Source organism: Cervus canadensis, chromosome 8 (genome assembly GCF_019320065.1).
Source record: "Cervus canadensis isolate Bull #8, Minnesota chromosome 8, ASM1932006v1, whole genome shotgun sequence".
NCBI lineage: Eukaryota > Metazoa > Chordata > Mammalia > Artiodactyla > Cervidae > Cervus > Cervus canadensis.
Window position 1 is genome coordinate 39,385,284 of NC_057393.1, and position 23,303 is coordinate 39,408,586.

Genomic DNA, 23,303 nt, shown 5'->3' on the forward strand with positions numbered 1-23,303 from the left:
AGACAAGTCAAAAGTGGGTAATCGATATGAATAGTCATATCTCCATAGTTGTGCAAATAGACAATAGGATCTAAATTTTGATAGACATCATTAGTCATTATGGAATTGAAAATCAAAACTATAATGCAATATCATTTCACATCCCATAAGATGAATATCATCAAAAAGACAGACAGTAATAAGTATTAGGAGAATGTGGAGAAACTGGAACCCACATTGATTGCTACTGGAAATGTAAAGTGGTGTAGTCACTTCCCAGGAAAGTTGGATAGTTCATCAAAATGTAAACCCTAGAGTTAACATATGATCCAGCAAGTCTACCTATTTCTAGGTATATACCCAAGAGAAATGAAAACATATGTCCACACAAAAACTAGTACATGAATGTGCAAAACAGCATTATTTCTAATAGCCAAGAAGTGTAAGCCACCCAAATATCCATCAACTGATACATAAAATGTGATATATCTATACAATGTAATTGTATACAGTATTTATCCACAAAAAGGAATGAAGTACTATACATGGTATAACATGGATGAAACTTGAAAATACTGTGCTAAGTGGAAAAAAGCCAATCACAAAAGGCAACATATTGCATGACTCCATTGATATCCAATGTCCAGGATACAGGGATAGAAAGTAGATCAGTGCCTACCTAGAGTTGGACATGGGGACTCATTGCTAATGAGTATGAGTTTTTTGGTGAGGTGATGAAAATGCTGTAAATTTAGATTATAGTGATGACTGCACAATTCTTTGAATATACCAAAAACCATTGAACCGTACACTTAATTTTTTTAATAAATTACTTTTTGGCTATGCTGGTTCTTCATTGCTGCATGGGCTTTTCTCTAGTTGTGGAGAGGGGGGACTTCTGTCTAGTTTAGGTGTGCAGACTTCTCATTTCCATGGCTTCTCATTGCAGAGCATGGGCTCTAGGGTGCATGGCTTCAGTAGCTGTTGTTCTCCAGCTCTAGAGCACAGGCTCAGTAGTTGCACTGCATGAGCTTGGTTGCTCATGTGGGATCTTCCTGGCTCAGGGATGGAACCTGTATGCCCTGCATTGGCAGGCAGATTCTTTACCACTGAGCCACCAGGGAAGTCTCCTGAACTGTACACTTTAAATAGATGAATTCATTCAGGGCTGTTGAAGCGGCAGGTGGAGGGACTATATAACTTCTCTGAGATTCAGTTTTATCATTTGTTAATTACTTAGTTCACAGGCTTTTGTTGAAATGAAGTGTCCAATGAGCACCTAGCCCTTAAGAAGCACACATCAATCAATACTCTTCAAGGAGGTGATTTGTAATTCATTTCCAACCTGGATTTTAGAAAAGCTGATGAAAAGGATGGGCTGTTTCCTAGAAAAATTTACACACGAGCTCAATTTAATACATAATTCTAGAGGACTCAAGGCTCCTGGAAGCACATCTACAGGTTCTCTAGGTCTGTATTTCTCAGGGGATCATCACTGGAATTCACTAATGGAGAACCATGTTAGAAAATCAGCTATTACCCCTGTGCATTGGAATCTGCATATGAGAACATTCTCTTCGTTTTAAACTTACCCCACAAGGCGATTGATGTGCATTCACTACCACAGAGGTTAAATGACCCCAGTCATGTCCTGCCTGACATTCTGGGTTATTCGCAGGAGTAAGAGGATGCAGCCTCAGTACACTCAGAATGTGCTTTTACATGCTTGGCTTGCCTTTCCCTCAAGACGGCATGCAAACTGCCCAGGAGCCTCCTTGACATACTCATCCAGCAAAGGTGCTCTGACCTGGGCGAGCACATCACAAAGGAGGTTCTCTGCCTGGTGTTACAGAAAGACCAGCCTCGTGCAATGGCTTTCATTAGGGTCCAGCAGACACCGTCATTGTTTGAGTTTGTAATAGGTATTTTGCAATCCAATTCTTGGAAAAACAAAACATCTAAGAGTTCCTAAGTGCCTCTATGGATATCAAATAACTCCTTATTTAGTAAAAACCGCAGAGTCAAGGATACAAAACCAGCAGAGATTATCTGTTTTTCATTTGATTACATTTAAATCTAACTTTCAATAAATGTGTATGTACTTTACATAGGAAATACCTTAAAAATAACTCATTTCATGTATGTGTGTGTGTGTGTGTGTGTTGAAAGGAATAATTCTACATAATTCCAATGCTTACTGCTTGGAGATAATTATGTTTTAATTTTTCATGAATATCTGTTCATTTGCATTAGAGATACATTTAGATATGGAAGAATACAGTTTGATATCATGTCCTTGAGAAGCTCTTCCCTAGTCTTCTACCCTCATCCCAGTCTAGAATAGTTTCCCCTGTTAAATCAGTTCATAGCACCTGTACTTTTTCTTGATATTCCTTATTAGAGAAGAAATTATTTAGTTAATTACTGGAGATGCTTTCTGCTATATATTTCCACTATGAAATAAGTTCTTACTAGTGAGGTAAGAACAATGTTTATCTCATTCATTGCTATATCCCCAGCATTTAACTGAGTGCTAAGTATATTGTTGTATATTCAACATATGTTTATTGAATTAACAAAGTTTAACATTAAAGGTCTGTGTGTGTGTTGTAAAGTCAGTTAGCTTCCTTTTCAAACATTTTGTCAAGTGCAGTCTTGAAAGCATCATATAGAAACAAGAATGCTTCTATAGCTCTCATTAGGAACTAATACATTTTGTGGACTTGAAACAGAATAGAGTTGATGACCAAGAGAAGTAGGGTATGGGAGGAGGCAGGGATGCTCAAGAAGGAGGGATATATATATATTTGCTTGTTTGCCTGTTTATTTATGGCTGATTCACCTTGTTTGTGGCAGATGCCAACATAACACTGTAAAGCAATTATCCTCCAATTAAAAAAAACAGAATAGGAAATTCACATACACATACACAGAGTTTGTGAGAAGCAGTATGAGGCATAAAGGATACCTGGCAAAGTTTGAGCCTGGTCTGGTCATCTTTATTGAGTGTCAGCTGAGACAGTCTTCTCTAGGTGAGGGCAGGCACCTCTTCATCTAACTCTAAATCTCATGTCAGACCCATGTTGGTTTTCAGTGAAAGTTCATTAGGCTACCAGTGAGATGTGGGTATGAATAAGAGTTCCTGCAAATGACACTGCTCATTATTTTAGAACTTTCTGTAGAATGTAAAAACTCAGTCTGAGTTGTCAGCTGAAAGATGTATAAATATGTATAAGGCTTTATCTTCTTAAAGCCTTGGTTTCTTCATCCTTAAAACGGGGGTAATAATACCTACCTCAAAGTCTGGGAATAAAGTGCATTGATGGAATTAAAATTTAAAAGGATTCTTGAGTGAACCAATAATCAGTCAATCAGTCAGTTCAGTGGCTCAGTCATGTCTGACTCTTCGAAACCCCATGGACTGCAGCACACCAGGCCTCCCTGTCCATTGCTAACTCCCAGAGCTTGCTCAAACTCATGGCCATTGAGTCAGTGATGCCATCCAGCCATCTTGTCCTCTGTTGTCCCCTTCTCCTCCTGACTTCAATCTTTCCTAGGATCAGGGTCTTTTCCAATGAGTCAATTCTTTGCATCAGGTGGTCAAAGTACTGGCGCTTCAGCTTCAGCATTAATCCTTTCAATGAATACTCAGAACCAGAAATATTTCTCCATAAATGAAAAAAGTAAGAATACCTCAAATCTCTCCACATCTGAGACCCTCCAGTCTCACATCTTGCAGGAAACAATCTCACTAAACCTCTATTGAAATGCTTGCTTTTATTGACAGTAAGGGCAGAAACTGAGGAAAGACTACGCAAGGACTTATCAAAGCTATTATTGTTGCCACGTGTGTTCTGGATCTTTTTTAAAAATTTTTATTGGAGTATAGTTGATTTACAATGTTGTGTTAGTTTCAGGTGTTATTCTGTATCTTTATCCAAAGAAAACTTGCCCTAGGAAATATAAATCTGATAAGCATTGTATGTGTCACCTGAAGCTGAAGCAATCAGAATCTGATTATAACTATCAGATAAGAACTAGCAAGTATTACATTTCCTTTTTTCACTGCAGAATTAAAATCTGCTGCTTCACTTGAATATTCTTAGACATACAGTTCCATGAAAGAAAGCAGACACAAAAGACTACATATTATGTGATTTCATTTATATGAAATGTCCAGAAGAGTTAAACCCTTAGAGACAGAAAGCAAATTGGTGGTTTCCAGGAGCTGGAGTGGGGGAGGGGGAGAAATGATCCCTTCATGGATAGAGGGTTTTCTTTAGGAGTGATGGAAATGTTTTGGAACTAGAGAGAGATGGCGATTGCACAACTTTGTGAATATACTAAATGCCACTGAACTGTACACTTTCAAGTGGATAATCTTATGTGAATTTCATCTCAGTTGAAAACAAAAAAAGAGGGGTGCAGAAAGGGACTTTCCAAATTCGATGTTCTTAAGAAAGTCCTTTCTCAGTGAAAAGATGACTAAGGTGTGAGGCATAGGTCATCCCTAGAAAAAGTAGTGGAGTCAGGAAAATGCCCAAGGACAGAGTGTGCTTTGCAAAAGAAGGACTTGGCAGGATGGGGTGCAAAAAGTGCTGCATTAGTGAGTCACATTTTAGGTCAAGCAAAGACAGTATCACATTCCTTTATTTGCTATACTACATTTAAATCAGATTTACAGTTCTTCCATGATCTTCACATTTCTGTATTCAATCTTTTTTTCTAAGCAACTGCTAAGAGCAAGAGCTGGATGAATAAAACTACCAAAATAAAAAAAGGAAGTGCTGCATTGAGATCACCTCTCATTTACTGATTCAGGTTTCCACCAATTCAACAAATGGTATTTACAAAGATCAACTGCAATCAAGTCCATTTACTATGTAATGTGTCTCCTGCTGCTAGAATCTTTGCTCCACAAGTAGTAGTCTTTGGATATTTTATTAACATTTTAGTGGCAAGTTTAAAATGGTGCCTGGCTCAAAAAGAATAGTTCAACAAGGATTTTCTCAAAGACTAAAATTTCTGTGATTCCATTAAGCACCTTCCTTGCCATATTAGTGTGAAGTCTGAACATAGTCCCAGCAAAGCAAGTTTCTGTAGCTCCTTTGGGAAGCTTTGTTGTCTTCTGATGCCTAAAATAAGAGTAGAAATACTCATGTTCAGGTTCTGGGGTTGTCACATGGAGCTATTCTACCCGAGCCCTGCTCCCCAGGGGCCAGACTGCATAGCACTTGCATGCTTTGAACTGGACCTTCTCTGCTGGGGCAACAACCCAGTGGAGGAGCACCCTCTGAAGAGTTGGGGGCGGCAAATCTTTGCTTTGATATTTGCCAGTACTGGTCGGAAAGTCCTGGAGGTCTGTGATAGCCACAGTGACAGAGAACTTAAGGAGATTCCCGAAACTTCAATGCTAAACTTCCTGCACATCTACCTCTTTCTGCAGGGTGAAGCCACTATCAGAAGGCACTGGGTCACTTATTTGAAAGCAAAGAGAAGCCCATGGGAGTCCAGAGGCAGAGCTCAAGATGATTCTGTTGAGTCTGCCAAGTCCTGTTACCCAAATATACCCATAAATCAGGTAAAACCTTCAAGGACGCTCTATAGACTATCCTAGATCTGACTGCATGTGTGCTGAGTCACTTCAGTCATGTCTGACTCTTTGAGACCCTATGAACTGTAGCCTGCCAGGCCCATTTGTCCATGGAATTCTCCAGGCAAGAATACTGGAGTGGGTTGTCATGCCCTTCTCCAGGGGATCTTCCCCCCCTCCCCCATATCTGACTACCACACAGTAAATATTTCCAAATATTTGCTGTGAACACCAAAGGATGAACAAAATACAATTCTCTGATTTAATTAATCCACGAGTAAAGGGGATTTCATAAAATTTTTATTTAAAATAGAAAATAATTAGTGCTATTACAAAGGAAGTTAATAACTTCTGTGCCTTAATATCTCTTTCTATTAGTATATATTTGCATAACGCAGTTTCTTAAATTGTGGTCCAAGAGCCTTCAGCATCATGATTATTTATCAAGGATGCTTGGTAATATGCACCTTCCCAGGCACAGCCCTGGACTTACTGAACATCTCTGGGAGAAAGACCTGGGGAATATGCATTTAAAGAATTTCCTCAGGTGATTCTATGCACATTAATGGTTAAGAACCTGTTCCATAGTGCATTATAATTTATTACACTTGCCCATGTATTTTCGTCTTGTTCTTCTCCGTCACAAGAAGAGCAAGGGAACGGAAACTTGGAGATGTTAAATTCAAGATTGTAAGTTAGTTAGTGGCAGAACTAGAATCTGAACTTGGATTTATCTGATTTCAGATTGAGTACTTGACCTACTACTCCATTCTGTGCTGCACCTGTACTAGAAAAAAATTTTTAAAAATGAATTAAAACACAAAATGACTGCTTTGTTTCTGTAGGCGTGTCTTTGATACAAGCAGGGCAGTTAGTACCAGGAGAGACACTGCCATCTTCTGGCCACCTGAAAGCAAAGTGTAACCTTGTTATTTTACTGATCATTTTCTCTTGCTGACCCTGATGCTCCTTTCATTGATGGAAATGTTCTGAGCCATCCTCACTCACCATAGATGCATTTGAAGGACCAGTGGACCAGACCTTTGGTCTTTAATTTTGCAGTTGAGATTTCTTCCCTCGTAGCTGAAGTTAGCTTATTCGTCTAGGAGGACAGACACCACAAGATTATGAGTGCCATACACACAGTAGATCCAAGGTACATTGATGAAAATGTTTTCTGGGGCCAACATATCCTGAATCTCTAGATTCTTAGGCTTTGTTTTTAATTAAAAATATTTTTTGCTATGGTTACACAACTTTCCTGATGAATCCAATGTGAAAGTGAGAGAAGGTGAAGGGAAAGAATACAGCAAAAGCATGGGATGGAGGGAAAGAAGAACAAGGATGGGGAAGAGGGAAGGGAAAGAGAGAGGTGATTTCAAGTTGTTGCTAGAGAAGAAGGGGAAGAGGAGAAAGCTGAGAAAATGAGGTGAGCAGGAAGGAAAGGGAAGGCTCTGCTTTCTTGGTTCTGTGGCCACTGGTGGCACCCAGTCTCCGCGTTTATGGGTTTGTGGCTCCAATAGGAGCTGATGGTTGATGACTGGAGATGTCTCACCAGGTGGTTAATGTTACCACTAGATTAGTCCCCTCCCATTAAAAAATTTTTAAAAAAAGGATTACTGTTGGTGTCAGAAAGCTAACCCCTCTCTTCAAACATTTTTTTTTAACACTATTTTATTCATTTATTTGACTGTGCCAGGTCTTGAGTTGTGGCATGTGGGATCTTCACTCTTCATTGCAGCATGCAAACTCTTAATTGTGGCATGTGGGATCTAATTCCCTGACCAGGGGTTGAACCTGGGCTCCCCTCATTGGGAGCAGACTCTTAACCACTGGACCACCAGGAAAGTCCCCTTCAAACTTGCTCATGGAAGAGAAGAAGATAGAGCTTCTCTCTGCTCTGCTTAGTCCCTCAGACGTGTCCCACTCTTTAGCTTGGTCCTATCTTTATCAGTGTAAGCGTTACCAGACAGATGCTTGGAATGGTGGCTAGAAATTAAATGTAGGACTTTTAAGCAAAACTTGCAAGTCTCCTGACATTCACTGGGTTTCATAGTAGATTGATTTCTTCTACTTAGAAAGCAAAGTAATTACTCCCACTACAGTAATATAAAGCTGCCAACAATTTAACAGTTGTCTTACAAAATTCCTGAGTATTGAACAATTAATGCTTGTGAGCTGGTCCAAGCAGTCTTCATGGTATCGCTGAGCCATGCCTTTGGACTGCCTGTCCTGTAATGTATTGGGTTGGCCAAAAAGTTCATAGCATTTTATGAAAAACCCAAATGAAATTTTTGGCCAACCTGATACTGTATTTTTCTATTGTCAGTTTGAGTTGGGTACCCAAAACATCCTAGCACTCCTACTGAGAACCCCCCTTTTGCCCTCTTAGCAAGGGTCCTCCTCCCAACTATATCTTTGGCAACTCAGGGAAACCTGATCCTACCCCAGGCTCAAGATTGAGCCCCATGGATTTAGCCAACCAGCACGTCTTGCCTCCCTACATAACTGTTGTCCTTCCTGGATGTCGTGATACACAGATAGGTCCAAGCAGCTTGTCGCTACCAGTCTGACAAGTAGATCCATATGAAGATGGTAAATCCAAGAGAATCATAGGAAATCATGACTGGAGGCACTAGAATAGATTAGTGCTTAAACTCACCCTATCTCTGAACTGCTAGTAAAATATGCCAGTCAATTTACATTTTGCTTATGCATCTCAGTTGGATTTTTTTATTGCTATCTGCCAAGGTATAGAGTCAGGTACCATGGCATATACTTCATACATGTTTTATTTATTCGTCATAAAACTCCAAAATATTGAAACAATTTTCCCATTTTATAGATGGGGAAACTAAGTCTCAAAGACATTAAAATATGCACTTCTACTCTTATGGAGAAAATAAATATTTAATCCCAGATCTGTAGGTCTCTAGATGTATCACAATAACAAAACTCAGGTCCACTTGGGAAATCCTACAGTCCCTGTTCTTCTATTCTTATCAAAGGACTCTGTGAAACTGAAAGCAACTACAGTGTTAGTTGTAGCTTAAAAACGTAAAACAAAGCATTGTTTCTGATCACCTAATGACAATATTGGGGCCTTAGGGTTAATCTAGAATTGTAAGTGCGCTTCTGGAGGGCCACCCCCTCCCAATCTGAACAAATAGCAGTGATCCATAACACACTTTAAAAGGAAAATGAAAAGGCACGGCCAGGCTAAAGAATAAGAAACCCTTCCTTCCTAGAAGAATGGAAAACAACTGCTAGATAATTAATGACCTGGACACAAGCCAAAGCCTTGTGAGATCAATGCCTGGAAGGAAAGCAGGGTTTGCTCATGGGTTTAGTCAACAATAAATATGCCCCACTTGAGGCAGAGGACAAGGGCCAGCCTCTCTTCTTAAAATTGGGGAATGAGGCAGAGCTTTCTGACTGGTGAAAGAAAGCTAAACAGAACTTCTGCCAAACATGGCCTGGGTCTATGGCTCATATGAAGTTCTGGAGTCTGAGAGCTAGGAAGTCCTAGGTACAACAGCCACGTGACATGGAGCTGAGCCAAGCTGCCGCTAGATGCATGACTGGATATTGTTGTTGTTCAGTCGCTAGGCTGTGTCCAACTCTTTGTGACCTCATGGACTGCTTATACCAGGCTCCTCTGTCTGACTGAATATGCAACAGCTCTAATGTCACCAAGGACTGTGAGTTGCATAACACATCTATAAATCCAGTCTCAGAACTGAGGACTCTGGAAGCCCTAGTAAAAGAAGCCACAAACCACTAGACAGATGAGACTGCAGAGAAATGGGAGGGGGGAGGGGGGAATCTGTTATTCAAGATGAAACTACAGAGCTCAAAAATATAAGAAGAAAATCCTGCCTTACTTCAAAATCAGTATGAAATTGCTTCAGTTAAAGTTTAACAAAGCAATTCTAAAAAAGACTTAAAAATAACTATAAGATCTTCTTCTCTATAAGGAGATAGATGATGGAATAAAATCTATTAAACTCTAATACATCATCAATGAAAATCAAGTATAAACGAGGTAAGTACAAGAGAAAATGTGAAAGAAGCACTTAGAAATGTTAAGAAAGAAAAATGTAGAGAATAAAATATATACCTAAGTGGATAGAATACTCCAACCTGATTAGTAAGAAAAAAATAGTTAATTTAAAGAGAATGATGAGGAATTTCCCCAAAATGCAACATTTAGAGAAAAATATATTAAAAATTAAAAAGTATAAGTTAGATACTCAAGAAACTTCACTGGATAATACTAAGAGTTTCAAAAGAAACTCTTATGAAAGAGAAAATAGCTGAGAATTTTCCAGATAGGACAAAAACTACAGCCCTATCTTTCTGATAAAAATTTTGCGATTATTACATAGGTTAAGTAAAACTAAATCTTCATTGAAGCTCATTATAGTGAAACAGCAGAACACCAAGGAAAAGGTAGGGGAAACTTTAAAACTTATCAGAGTTAAAAAATAAATATTATCTTTGAAGGAATGATATTTAGACCAACAGTAGACATTCCCTCAGCAGCAATAAATGTAAGAAGACAACATTAACATTTTCAAAGAGATGAGGGAAAATTGCAAGTATCCTAACATAAAATTCTGTACTCAGATAAAATACCATTCAGGAGCGAGTGTGGAAAAAATTTTTAATTGTATTGATTCTATAACTTATCTAGACAGCTGTGCAGGAACTGATTCGATAACTAAAAATTTCTGATCAAATCAGTTAGGAGAGCTCCATGTGCAAGCCAATGAGGAAGACCAAGCTGTTCGTGTAAGCAAGTCTCACTGTGTGATCTACGACCTCCTTCTATAAATAACCTTTTCCCTACAGCTCACGAGTGATACTCTTCCCCATGATGTCTACCACCAAGAGGACCAGACCATGTTCACCACAGTAAGGGTGATCTTGAACCAAGGGCCACCTCAGACTCTGGAACATGGTTGTAACTATTAGGAACAGTCACACTCAAGTGCAACTATGAGGGAAAGAGCCATGTCACCAAGTCCAAAGACCTTCTCAACTTCCCTCGTCCTCCAAAAGGAACCTGAAATTGTTTGACTGGAGCTCACCAGAGCGTGTACAGGGTGTTCTATGACTCAAGTTCACCTTGCGAAGTACAAAGCATACCTCAGAGATATTGTGGACTCTGTTTTAGATTACTGCAATAAAGCAAATATTGCAAAAAAAGGCAAGTCGCACAAATTATGGGGTCACCCAGTGCATGTTAAAGTTATGTTTATACTACACTTTAGTCTATTTAGTGTGCATTAGCATTATGTCTAAAAAAATTTACAGACACTAATTTTAAAACATTCTATTACTAAAAAATGTGTGTATATATATATACAGGCAGCAGATGGCTCAGACGGTAAAGAATCTGCTTGCAATGCAGGAGTGGTAGTGGTTTAGTTGCTAAGTCATGTCCAACTTTTGCAAACCCATGGACTGTAGCCTGCTAGGCTCCTTTGTCCATGGGATCCTCCAGGCAAGAATGCTGGAGTGGGTTGCCATTTCCTTCTCCAGAGGATCTTCCCAACCCGGGAATTGAACCCAGGTCTCCTGCAATGCAGGCAGATTCTTTACTGACTGAGCTATTAGGGAAGACCTGCAATGCAGGAGACCCAAGTTTAATCCCTGAGTCAGGAAGATCCCCTGGTGAAGGGAATGGCAACACACTATAGTATGCTTGCCTGGAAAATTCCATGGACAGAAAAGCCTGGCAGGCTTTACAGTCCATGGTGTCGCAAAGAGTTGGACATGACTGAGTGATTAACACTTTCACTTTTACTCTTCACAACATCAGAGATCACCGATCACATTTCAGTTCAGTTCAGTCACTCAGTTGTGTCCGACTCTTTGCAACCCCTGCAGCATGCCAGGTCTCCCTGTCCATCAAGTCCTGGAGTTTACTCAAACTCATGTCTATTGAGTCAGTGAAGCCATTCAACCATCTCATCCCCTGTCGTCCCCTTCTCCTCCCGCCTTCAATCTTTCCCAGCATCAGGATTTTTTTTTCCCATTTATTCTTATTAGTTGGAGGCTAATTACTTTACAATATTGTAGTGGTTTTTGTCATACATTGACATGAATCAGCCATGGATTTATAGGATCTTTTCAAATGAGTCAGTTCTTCACATCAGGTGGCCAAAGTATTGGAGCTTCAGCTTCAGCATCAGTCCTTCCAATGAATATTCAGAACTGATTTCCTTTAGGATGGATTGGTTGGATCTCCTTGCAGTCCAAGGAACTCTCAAGAGTCTTCTCCAACACCACAGTTCAAAAGCATCAATTCTTTGGTGCTCAGCTTTCTTTATAGTCCAACTCTCACATCCATACATGACTACTGGAAAAACCATAGTCTTGACTAGACAGACCTTTGTTGGCAAAGTAATGTTTCTGCTTTTTAATAAGCTGTCTAGGTTGGTCATAACTTTTCTTCCAAGGTGCAAGTGTCTTTTAATTTCATGGCTGTGGTCACCATCTGTAGTGATTTTGGAGCTCAAAAGAATAAAGTCTGTCACTGTTTTCCCATCTATTTGCCATGAAGTGATGGGACCAGATGTTGTGATCTTAGTTTTCTGAATGTTGAGTTTTAAGCCAACTTTTTCACTTTCCTCTTTCACTTTCATCAAAAGGCTCTTTGGTTCTTCTTCACTTTCTGCCTTAAGGTGTCATCTGCATAACTGAGGTTATTGCTATTCTCCTGGCAATCTTGATTCCAGCTTGTGCTTCATCCAGCCCAGCCTTTCTCATGATGTACTCTGCATATGAGTTAAATAAACAGGATGACAATATACAGCCGTGATGTACTCCTTTCCCGATTTGGAACCAGTCTGCTGTTCCATGTCCAGTTCTAACTGTTGCTTCCTGACCTGCATACAGATTTCTCAAGAGGCAGATCAGGTGGTCTGGTATTCCCATCTCTTTCAAAATTTTCCTATATATTCCATTGTGTTAATTGTGATCCACACAGTCAAAGGCTTTGGTGTAGTCAATAAAGCAGAAGTAGATGTTTTTCTTGGAGCTCTCTTGCTTTTTCGATGATCCAATAAATGTTGGCAATCTAATCTCTGGTTCCTCTGCCTTTTCTAAGTCCAGCTTGAACATCTGGAAGTTCACAGTTCACGTACTGTTGAAACCTGGTTTGGAGAATTTTGAGCATTACTTTGCTAGCATGTGAGATGAGTGCAATTGTGTGGTAGTCTGAGCATTCTTTGGCTTTGCCTTTCTTTGGGATTGGAATGAAAACTGTCCTTTGTCCTGTGGCCACTGATGTGTTTTCCAAATTTGCGGGCATATTGAGTGCAGCACTTTTCCATTATCATCTTTTAGGATTTGAAATACCTCCACTGGAATTCCATCACCTCCACTAGCTTTGTTCATAGTGATGCTTCCACTTGACTTTGCATTCCAGGATTTCTGGCTCTAGGTGAGTGATCACACCATCATGATTATCTGGGTCGTGAAGATCTTTTTTGTGCAGTTCTTCTGTGTATTCCTGCCACCTCTTCTTAATATCTTCTGCTTCTGTTAGGCCCATACCATTTCTGTCATTTCTGTGCTCATCTTTGCATGAAAAGTTCCCTTGGTATCTCTCATTTTCTTGAAGAAATCTCTAGTCTTTCCCATTTTATTGCTTTCCTCTATTTTTTTGCATTTATCACCAAGGAAGGCTTTCTTATCTCTCCTTGTTATTCTTTGGAACTCTGCATTCAAATGGGTATATCTTTTCTTTTCTCCTTTGCCTTTCTCTTCTTTTCTTTTCATAGCTGCTTGTAAAGCCTCCTCTGACAACCATTTGCCTGTTTGCATTTCTTTTTCCTGGGGATGGTCTTGATCACCGCCTCCTGTACAATGTCATGAACCTCCGTCCATAGCTCTTCAGGCACTCTGTCTATCAGATCTAATCCCTTGAATCTATTTCTCACTTCCACTGTATAGTCATAAGGAATTTGATTTAGGTCATACCTGAATAGTCTAGTGGTTTGCCCTACTTTCTTCAATTTAAGTCTGAATTTGGCAATAAGGAGTTCATGATCTGAGACACAATCAGCTCCTGGTCTTGATTTTGCTGACTTTATAGAGCTTTCCATCTTTGGCTGCAAAGAGCATAATCAATCTGATTTCAGTATTGACCATCTGGTGATGTCCATGTGTAGAGTCTTCTCTTGTATTGTTGGAAGAGGGTGCTTGCTATGACCAGTGCGTTCTCTTGGCAAAACTCTATTAGCCTTTGCCCTGCTTCATTCTGTACTCCAAGGCTGAATTTTCCGGTTACTCCAGGTATCTCTTGACTTCCTACTTTTGCATTCCAGTCCTAAGATGAAAAGGACATCTTTTTTTGGGTGTTAGTTCTAGAAGGTCTTGTAGATCTTCATAGAACCGTTCAACTTCAACTTCTTCAGCATTACTGTCAGGGCATAGCCTTGGATTACTGTGATATCGAATGGTTTGCCTTGGAAACGAACAGAGATCATTCTGTTGTTTTTGTGATTGCATCCAAGTACTGCATTTTGGATTTTTCTGTTGACTATGATGGCTACTCCATTTCTTCCAAGGGATTCTTGCCCACAGTAGTAGATATAATGGTCCTCTGAGTTAAATTCACCCATTCCAGTCCGTTTTAGTTTGCTGATTGCTAAAATGTCGACGTTCACTCTTGTCATTTCCCGTTTGACCACTTCCAATTTGCCTTGACTCATGGACCTAACATTCCAGGTTCCTATGCAATATTGTTCTTTACAGCATCGGACTTTACTTCCATCACCAGTCACATCCACAGCTCCGTGTTGTTTTTGCTTTGGCTCCATCTCTTCATTCTTTCTGTAGTTAGTTCACTGATTTCCAGTAGCATATTGGGCACCTCCCAACCTGGGGAGTTCATCTTTCAGTGTCCTATCTTTTTGCCTTTTCATACTGTTCATGGGGTTCTCAAGGCAAGAATGATGAAATGGTTTGCCATTCCCTTCTCCAGTGGACCACTGGAGAAGTTTTGTCAGAACTCTCCACGATGACCCATCCATCTTGGGTGCCCTACATGGCATTGCTCATAGTTTCACTGAGTTAGACAAGGCTGTGATCCATGTGATTAGATTGGTTAGTTTTCCTGGATTGTGATTTTCAGTCTGTCTGCCTTCTGATGGAAAAGGGTAAGTGGCTTATGGAAGCTTCCTGATGGGAGAGACTGACTGAGGGGGAAACCAGATCTTGCTCTGATGGGTCATGACCAGTAAATCTTTAATCCAATTTTTTGTTGAAGGGCGGGGCTGTGTTCCCTCCCTGTTATTTGACCTGAGGCCAAACTATGGTGGAGATAATGAAGATAATGGGACCTCCTTCAAAAGGTCCCATGCACACACTGCTGCACTCAGTGCCCCCGACTCTGCAGTAGGCCACTGCTGACCCACGCCTCTGCCAGAGACATATGGACACTCATGGGCAAGTCTGGGTCAGTCTCTTGTGGGGTCACTGCTCCTTTCTCCTGGGTCCTCATGCACACATGTTTCTCTTTGTGCCCTCCCAGAGTCTGTTTCCCCAGTCCTGTGTAAGTTCTGGCGGCTCTATGGTGGGGTTAATGGTGACCTCCTCCAAGAGGGCTTATGCCATGCCCAGGTCTACTGCACCCAGAGCCCCTGCCCCTGCAGCAGCCCACTGCTGACCCATACCTCCTCAGGAGACACTCAAACACAGTTCTGTCTCAGTCTCTGTGGAGTCTCTGGGTCCTGGTGCGCACAAGGTTGGTTTGAGCCCTGAGCATCTCTGGTGGGTATGGGATTTGATTCTAATCACAGATCACCATAATAAATATAATCATCATGAGAAAGTCCAAGATACTGATACTGCAAGAATTACCAAAAGGAGCACGAAGTGAGCAAATGCTGTTAGAAAAATATGACGCCAATAGTCTTGCTCGATGTAGGGTTGCCACAAAACCTGTTGGTAAAAATCACAACATCTGCAAAATTCAATAAAGTGAAGCACAATAAACTGAGATGTGTCTGTAGGACCTCTGCTTCTGGCCATGAAGACGAACTAGTATCATCTTGCCCCACTGTTGTCTAGAACTAGAAAACCAGATAATAGAGATTACAGATTGTCCCTTAGAGGAGAGAAACTAATGAGGTGACCCCTATGATCACTCAGACCTTCTGCCCACAAGCTCTTTTCAGACCCTGGTACAGGAGGAACTCTAAGCAGAGAATAGTCTTCTTATCAAGTTGAGGGGCAGAGGGTAGCATTTAGGAGGCTGAGGCTGCCAGACTTCTCAGAACAGAGTACTGAAAAGAAGGCAGTTACACAGAAAAAAAGTTCCAGAAATCTGTGCAGAGATTCTTTGAAATCTTTGGGCTGTTACTGTGTGCATGTGCAGAGATCAGACTCTGAGAGCCAGCAAAGGACAGCTATGGGTGCTGCAAGCAGAACAGTTCCCAGCGGTGACATGAGGGTGGGAGATGACACTCCAACCAACCAGAGTGAAGAGAACCCCTTGAAAAGATGGTGAAAGTACTGGACTTTAGTAGCAGGGCTAAACCAGCTTTAGAGTTAAATTTGCACACCTGCCCTAATAAAGAGACCTGAACTATTAGTACCATAGCCACTAGCCACCAGCTGTTGAATCTTTGAAATGCAGCCAGTCCAAACTGAGATGTGCTTAAAACGGTAACTAAAATACAAACCAGATTTTGAAGGCTTTACTAGGAAAACAAAAAAGAATGCAAATGATCTCATTAATGGTTTTTATATTGCTTACATGTTGAAATGATAACATTTGGGAAATAATGGGCTAAACAAAATGTACTGTTAAAATTAAATTTTAAAAAAGAGAGATAGTCCAGTGGTCATTATGGAGCCAGAAATAAAAAGTACGCAGGAAGGAATATTTCAAAATCCCCATTTAGCTTTCTTACCAATAAAACCAATCCTTTGAACTAATTACTTTTTTTTTCTTATGTATGTCCAGTTATTCATATTGTTAAGAAATTTTATTATTGAAATATAATTGTTTTACAATGTTGTGTTGGTTTCTGCTATATAACAAAGTAAATCAGTTATACATACACATGTATCCCCTCCCTCATGAGCCTCCATCCCACCCCTCTAGGTCATCTCAGAGCACTCAGCTGAGCTACCTGTGCTATGTGGCAGGTTCCCACTAGCTGTCTATTTACACATGGTACTGGAATATGGGATTCCCAGGTAGTGCTAGTGGTAAGGAACCCGCCTGTCAATGCAAGAGACATAAGAGATGCAGCTTTGCTCCCTGGGTTGGGAAGATACCCTGGAGGAGGAAATGGCAACTCACTCTAGTATTCTTGCCTGGAGAATTCATGGACAGAGGAGCCTGGAAGACGACGGTCCACAGGGTTGCAGAGTTGGACGTGACTGAAGTGACGCAGCATGCATGCACTGCATATGTATCAATGCTCCTCTCCAGATTTGTCCCACCCTCCTTTCCCTGCCTATGTCTACATGTCTGTTCTCTACGTCTGCATCTCTATTTCTGCTCTGCAAATACATTCATCTGTACCATTTTGCTAGATTTCATTTACATGTGTCAGTATACAACACTTCTAGTGCCTAATATATAATCCTGTCATGGTAAGTCCTCACATAATAAGTAATCATGTGTTGTTTAGGAGATATATGCTTTAGAGTACCAGCCTATAGAGGAAATGATTTAACCACTAAAAGCCTTTAAAAAGAAGATACCTCCTGAGAGATCAGAGAATGGATGAAAGATTAATGAACAGGTTACAGTTAGTAATAAATAGAAAAAGGGAAAATAAAAAGCAAAGTCCCACCAAAAAAGAGATAACCTGAAATACCAAAAACATGATTTTAATAAAATATTTTTGTTTATATTTTCTATTTCCAAACATAAGGGAAAAACATCTTCCATCAATGGACGCTCTTTAGGTAGTTCTGAGCATCTGCTTCAGCTTATAACTGTGTTCCATTTACAACTATATAAATATAAATAGTATTTATTAACATTCACAGTTAATACAAACTTTCAAAAGTGTTTAAATGTAAAAGCAAGGAAGTGATAGTGGGGAGAGGGTCTTGTCTAAGAAGCTACAGAAAACAGGCAATTCTTAACACTTAGAATGATTTCTGGAGAAGGCAGTGGCACCCTTCTCCAGTACTCTTGGCTGGAAAATCCCATGGACGGAGGAGCCTGGTGGGCTGCAGTCCATGGGGTCGCTGAGTTGGACACGACTGAGTGACTTCACTTTCACTTTTCACTTTCATGCCTTGGAGAAAGAAATGGCAGCCCACTCGTGTTCTTGCCTGGAGAATGCCAGGGATGGGGGAGCCTGGTGGGCTGCCGTCTATGGGGTCGCACAGAGTCGGACATGACTAAAGCGACTTAGCAGCAGCAGCAGTATGATTTCACTTCTGCTGTGTATAAGCTGCCTTTACACCAACAGAGAATACATGGCAAGTTACTGAGCACTTTGTGAGGGATGGGACAAAATAAGAATCTATCTTATCAGCTTTGGTGATAGACATGGGTTCATGATATGCCACAAAGCTACCTTCCATAAGAGCAGCTGGTCTCTCCAAATCAAGCTAGATGTTTCTAAGGGCAGCCCCAGTTTTTCATCAATCATTCAGTGTTTCTTAGGAAGTCCTTTCAAGTCTGGGGGTTCAGTCTACCTAGATGCACATCAAGGTGAAAACAGGGAGATGACAGTGATCTAGTAATTCTTTCCTGACCAAAATGTTTGACACCTGAGAAAGAAGTAGGTTATTTGATCTACAGTGACAAATACAAAATATTCAAGCATTATAATTGAGTCTGCATTTTCTATGTGAATCCAAAATGGAAATAGTTCACTATGAAAGGCCAATAATCTGTGCAAAGATCTTTGAGGTAGAACCTTATTAAATTTTATATTCAGAGGATATGTGCAAGTTTTCCCTGAATATACTCCTCTCAAAGGTGTAAACAAAATTTGTAAATATGGAAAAATCTCTAGAATTATCAGTAGAGCTGGGGAGGTAATTTAGAGGCAGTTGATTGTCACATGGCAACAATGATCACATCTACTAATTCGTGGAATGGGGTCAACCTGTGGATAGGCATTTGTGTTCACATACATTAATTACATTCACACTGACAGAATCATATGTTACACACTTGAACATGATCTCAATCTTTGAATGCATGCTTTTTTACACACTTAATAGGCAAGAAGATGAACATGGGTATTTACTCTCACCAGCGTTCATCTACCCAACTAGACTTTAAAAATCCTTGAAGGCAGAATCATGAAATGCTCAAAGCTATTAGCTCTACAAATAGCTTTGAGCAAATATATTAGCTCTACAAATCTAATAAATGAAAAAAGAAAACACACCCAGTAAAAAGCTAAGCCAAGCAATATCTATAGCTACTCAGAACTTATTTGAACATATTTAGAACATTTAGTATATTCTCAGAACTGAGTTAGTTGTTTTTCACTTTAAACCAAGTTTTCATTTTCATTTTGCAAGTTTGCATTTTCACGTTCATTAGTAATGTCCTTTGTGACTATGTCACAAATTTTCTCTGCAAGAGTTTTTGGGAGATTTTTAGTCAAAGTGCAATATGCATTTTTCTTTCCATGACTTTGATACCAACTGCGGAGCAGTTGGACCTTCTGTTCAGCTGTTTCATGGAGATTGTCATGCATGATATCATCTATTTTGGCTTCCTCTATACCATTCTTCCGAACAAATTCTTTAACTTGAGTTATTTTCATTAGTTCAGCAATAATAGGGATATATTTACCCAAGTCAACATCTGAAAAATAAAGAAGAGTCTCTGAAAATTTGTTTTTCTAAACAAAATTCCCACTTCTGAAAAACCATAGTTGTTTCTCTTCTTACAGTACTTATGAATATGGGTAAGTCCTAGAGATCTAAAGAGCCAACTGTGGAAAAATAAAAATAGAAACAACCTTGAGTTCTTATCCCAGCTCCTCTTACGTCCCCAGTAATTTGCTCTATACCCTGGAAACGATACGTAACATCTCTGTGTCTTCTTTTCTCATCTATATAATAAGAGAGCTAGAAAAACTCATTTCTAATGCCCTCATGGATCTGATGATCAATGATCCACAAATCTAAAAGGCAGGCAAAGGGTTTATGACCATCTTATCACTGACTCACTGGAACTAGGATACACCAAGAGTAAGTATACAACTGAGTCTACAATTCAGATTACCTAGGAGTTTAGGCAGAGTTCTATACTATACCCAACTGCTTGTGAAGGAAAACAAAGCTTTAAGAATAGAGCATCTTATGTTACCTGACTTATTTTTAATAATGAGTATTAGTTATACATTTAAACACACTGCCTAATAAACCCTTGTTAGTGAGCAGGAAGAAACGCAGCCTCAAGGAATAGCAAGACCCCACAATGTGTCACTGAAATTCCCAACATTATTTTAACTGTAAAATTAGCCTGTTACTCCCAAGGAAGCCATCTCTATGAAACAAAATGATAAAAATCTTACCTGTTAAATTCAGTTGCCTCCCTTCCTGGGGAGAAAAAAAAAAAAAAAACAGAGGGAAGGAGAGAGGGAAATAAAAATATATTTAGAATACTCCAAATGCAATCTTCTAATTCTTCCTTAATACTCAAGGAAGTACACTTACTTGATGTATAAAATTAGACTAAATGACTAAGGAGGGTTTTTTCACCATTCAAATTTTTATTCTGAAACGTTCCAGCTGAACCAGAAACGAAGGGAATAGTGGTTCATTTTTTACAGAAGCAAGAAACCTAAGGGATTTGTGAAATGTGCTGAGATCATTCTTTGTATAGACACATGAAAATAAACATAGTACACATCATTCTAACACTTTCTTTACTGTAACAATTTGAATTTTTGACACAAGAATGTAGTTTAAGTTGAAATGATTTTGTACTATATTGATTTAAAGAACCCTAAATCCCACTGGCCCCAAGTGAGAAAAATCAATATTCATCAGGTGAGCTGGTTACTCTCCCCAGTGTGCCTTTGGCTGTTTTTTTTTCTCCTTTGAGCACGGCCTGCAGGATCTCAGTTCCCTGATAGGGACTGAACCCAGGCTACGGCACTGAAAGCCACTAGGCCACCAGGGAACTCCTTTTTTTAGAGATGTGACATGCTTTGATTCCATGTTGGAAAAAGATATGGTGACACATAAGGTAACAAGTGACTGGAGAGAGCTGAGTTGGGCCTTTAGTGTGGGCTTTCAGAGTAATCTCTTTGCTTGGGCATGTTGAATCCATGCTCTAGTAAAGGATATCTCTCTGCATTTCTGTTCATGAATAATACCAACATGGAACATGGAAGCTTGGCCATATCCTTTTGTCAGCTCCCTTTGTGTAAGTGAGAACTTATTAATAAGAACTTATTTGTATGTTATTTGTATAGAAGTTTCTTATAAACTGGGCACCATATTTTAATTCATTTTTGATGTCCCTCTAATCCATGCACACACAAGCACCATAAAGGTTTGCTTTTTAAAAAGTAACAAGTAGGGCGACACATGTACACCCATGGCTGGTTCACGTCAATGTATGGCAAAAACCACCACAATATTGTAATTAGCCTCCAATTAAAATAAATTAATTAATTTTTAAAAAGTAACAAGTAAAAAGCTGAATGACTTATTTTTCTAGTCAACACTTACATCATTTGAGGCTTCAGAGTTGTGATAATCATTCTTTTTATTCCTGTGTTGACTTTTCACCACTGAAAGATCCAAGAAATATCTATCAGACTCAGGTCTCAGCTTTGTAGGAAGCAAGAGAGAATAAAGTCTCATACTAAGAGAAGCGTCAGAAGAAAGGAGAAATTCATTCACTAAAATTTACAGCAACCAAGCACCAGAAAAGGCAGATTTTGTCCTGATTTTGAAAATTCCATCCCACTGATTCAAGTGGTACAGAGATATGCCACATCTTTCTTTAAAATTTTTTAAAATATTTTTTTAATGTGGACCATTTTTAAAGTCTTTTATTGGGTTTGTTAAGGCTTCCCTGGTGGCTCAGATGGTAAAGAACATGCCTGCAATGTGGGAGACTGGGTTCAATCCCTGGGTCAGGAAGATCCCCTGGAGAAGAGAATGGCAACCCACTCCAGTATTCTTGCCTGGAGAATTCCATGGACAGAAGAGCCCAGCAAGCTACGGTCCATTAGGGTCACAAAGAGCTGGGTCACGACTGAGCAACTAACAAACACACTGAATTTGTTACAATATTGCTTCCATTTTACGTTTTGGTTTTCTGGCCATAAGGCATGTAGGCTCTTAGCTCCCCAACCAGGGATCGAACCTACACCCCATGCCCCATGCACTGGAAGATGAAATCTTAACCACTGGACCATTTGGAATGTCCTGATATGCCACATCTTAATGGAGCCATCCAGTTACCACACACTGGCCTAGCCTGAAGCTGGCTTTTGCCTTATTGTGTGGCCATCACCACTCCGTCTCGCTGGCTTGAAGCTGGGTAACATGGCTACAGCAGGGCAGAGAAGCCATAGGCTACAGAAAGTTGACATCGGTTTGCCATGAAGTGGCATTTAACGTGTTTAAACATTGAGTTTATATTTTCAGCTGAACAACCTCTCAAGGCAAGATAATTTTTTTATCTTCAGTTGACCTGGAGAAACAGTGGTTTGTTCCAACAGAAAAGAAAAATTGGATGTATCAGTGCAAAAGTTGGCTCTGCTATGTGTTGTATGAATGATCTAATGGGAGTTAGAATAATTATTGCTGTTGCTTTAGTCGCTAAGTTGTGTCCGACTCTTGTGACCCCATGGACTGTAGCCCACCAGGCTCCTCTGTCTATGGGGGTTTCCCAGGCAAGAATACCAGAGCGGGTTGCCATTTCCTTCTCCAGGCAATCTTCCTGACCCAGGGATCGAACCTGTGTTTTCTGCATTGGCAAACAAATTCTTTACCACTGAGCCACCTGAGAAGCCCAGAGTACAATTACAAGTATTCCAAATTTTGGTTTACCTGATGATTTTACTAAGTAACTCTTGCATAAAAGGTATGCCACAGTCTTTAAGGTTAAAGTGGTTAAATAATTTAAAAACATGGGGTCTGGACAAGGGAGAAGAGGCACAGAGAGGGATGAATTTCTCAAGTGTCTGCTGCAATCCCTTTGCTCTTGGAGTTCTCTTTATACAGGGGATTATCTCAATGTAGAGTGAAGGACTACTTCCAATTCTTGGCCAACTTGGCTGCTGTCTAAATGAAAATACCCTTGTTCATGGGGAGGATGGGAATACTCAATCAGTGCCCCAGAATGGTTGCTCAAAAACAGTAGCTGAAGGATAATATCATCTATTCTTATCAGCTCTCAGGGGTGCATTTAGAAGTAGGAATTTAACTCTATACCAGAGTTGCTACCTGGTAGGAGCTTTCTTACAAGTAAAAGACAGAAGGGAATTCTTGTGAACAATGACTTCCCAAGTCACTTCAACCTGCCATTTGAATGAAGAGCTTACCTTTGTATATTATTAGAACTATTGGGATGAGGAGGATCAGCAGGGCCCATAAACTGTTTGAGTGAGATCTGGATCCTGTAGATAGGAACATTGTACATGGTATATGAAAGTACATACTTCTTAAGATTTAAAAAAAAAGGATGAAAACAAAGTACTCATAGAATCAAAATGGATTGCCTTTTCTTCATATTTTACAGTGAGTTTGGGAGAAA

At 39.9% G+C, this 23,303-nt stretch overlaps 1 protein-coding gene across 3 annotated transcripts in view; it reads right to left on the bottom strand.

The window, feature by feature from the left end:
* Positions 1-4,595: 4,595 nt before the first annotated feature.
* FAS (Fas cell surface death receptor) overlaps positions 4,596-23,303 on the bottom strand; it is a 44,591-nt gene continuing 25,883 nt past the window's right edge. Inside the window, exons 6-9 of one of the 3 annotated variants that reach the window (XM_043476082.1) lie at positions 23,092-23,181; positions 21,266-21,327; positions 20,101-20,125; positions 4,596-5,114 (exon numbers count right to left, since the gene is read on the bottom strand). In XM_043476082.1, coding sequence (XP_043332017.1) covers positions 4,996-5,114; positions 20,101-20,125; positions 21,266-21,327; positions 23,092-23,181 — 296 coding nt within the window. In that variant the 3' untranslated portion in view covers positions 4,596-4,995. Of the gene's footprint in view, positions 5,115-17,418; positions 19,386-20,100; positions 20,126-21,265; positions 21,328-23,091; positions 23,182-23,303 lie in introns of those variants that run through there. The other 2 variants (XM_043476081.1, XM_043476080.1) reach the window with 2 other exon arrangements.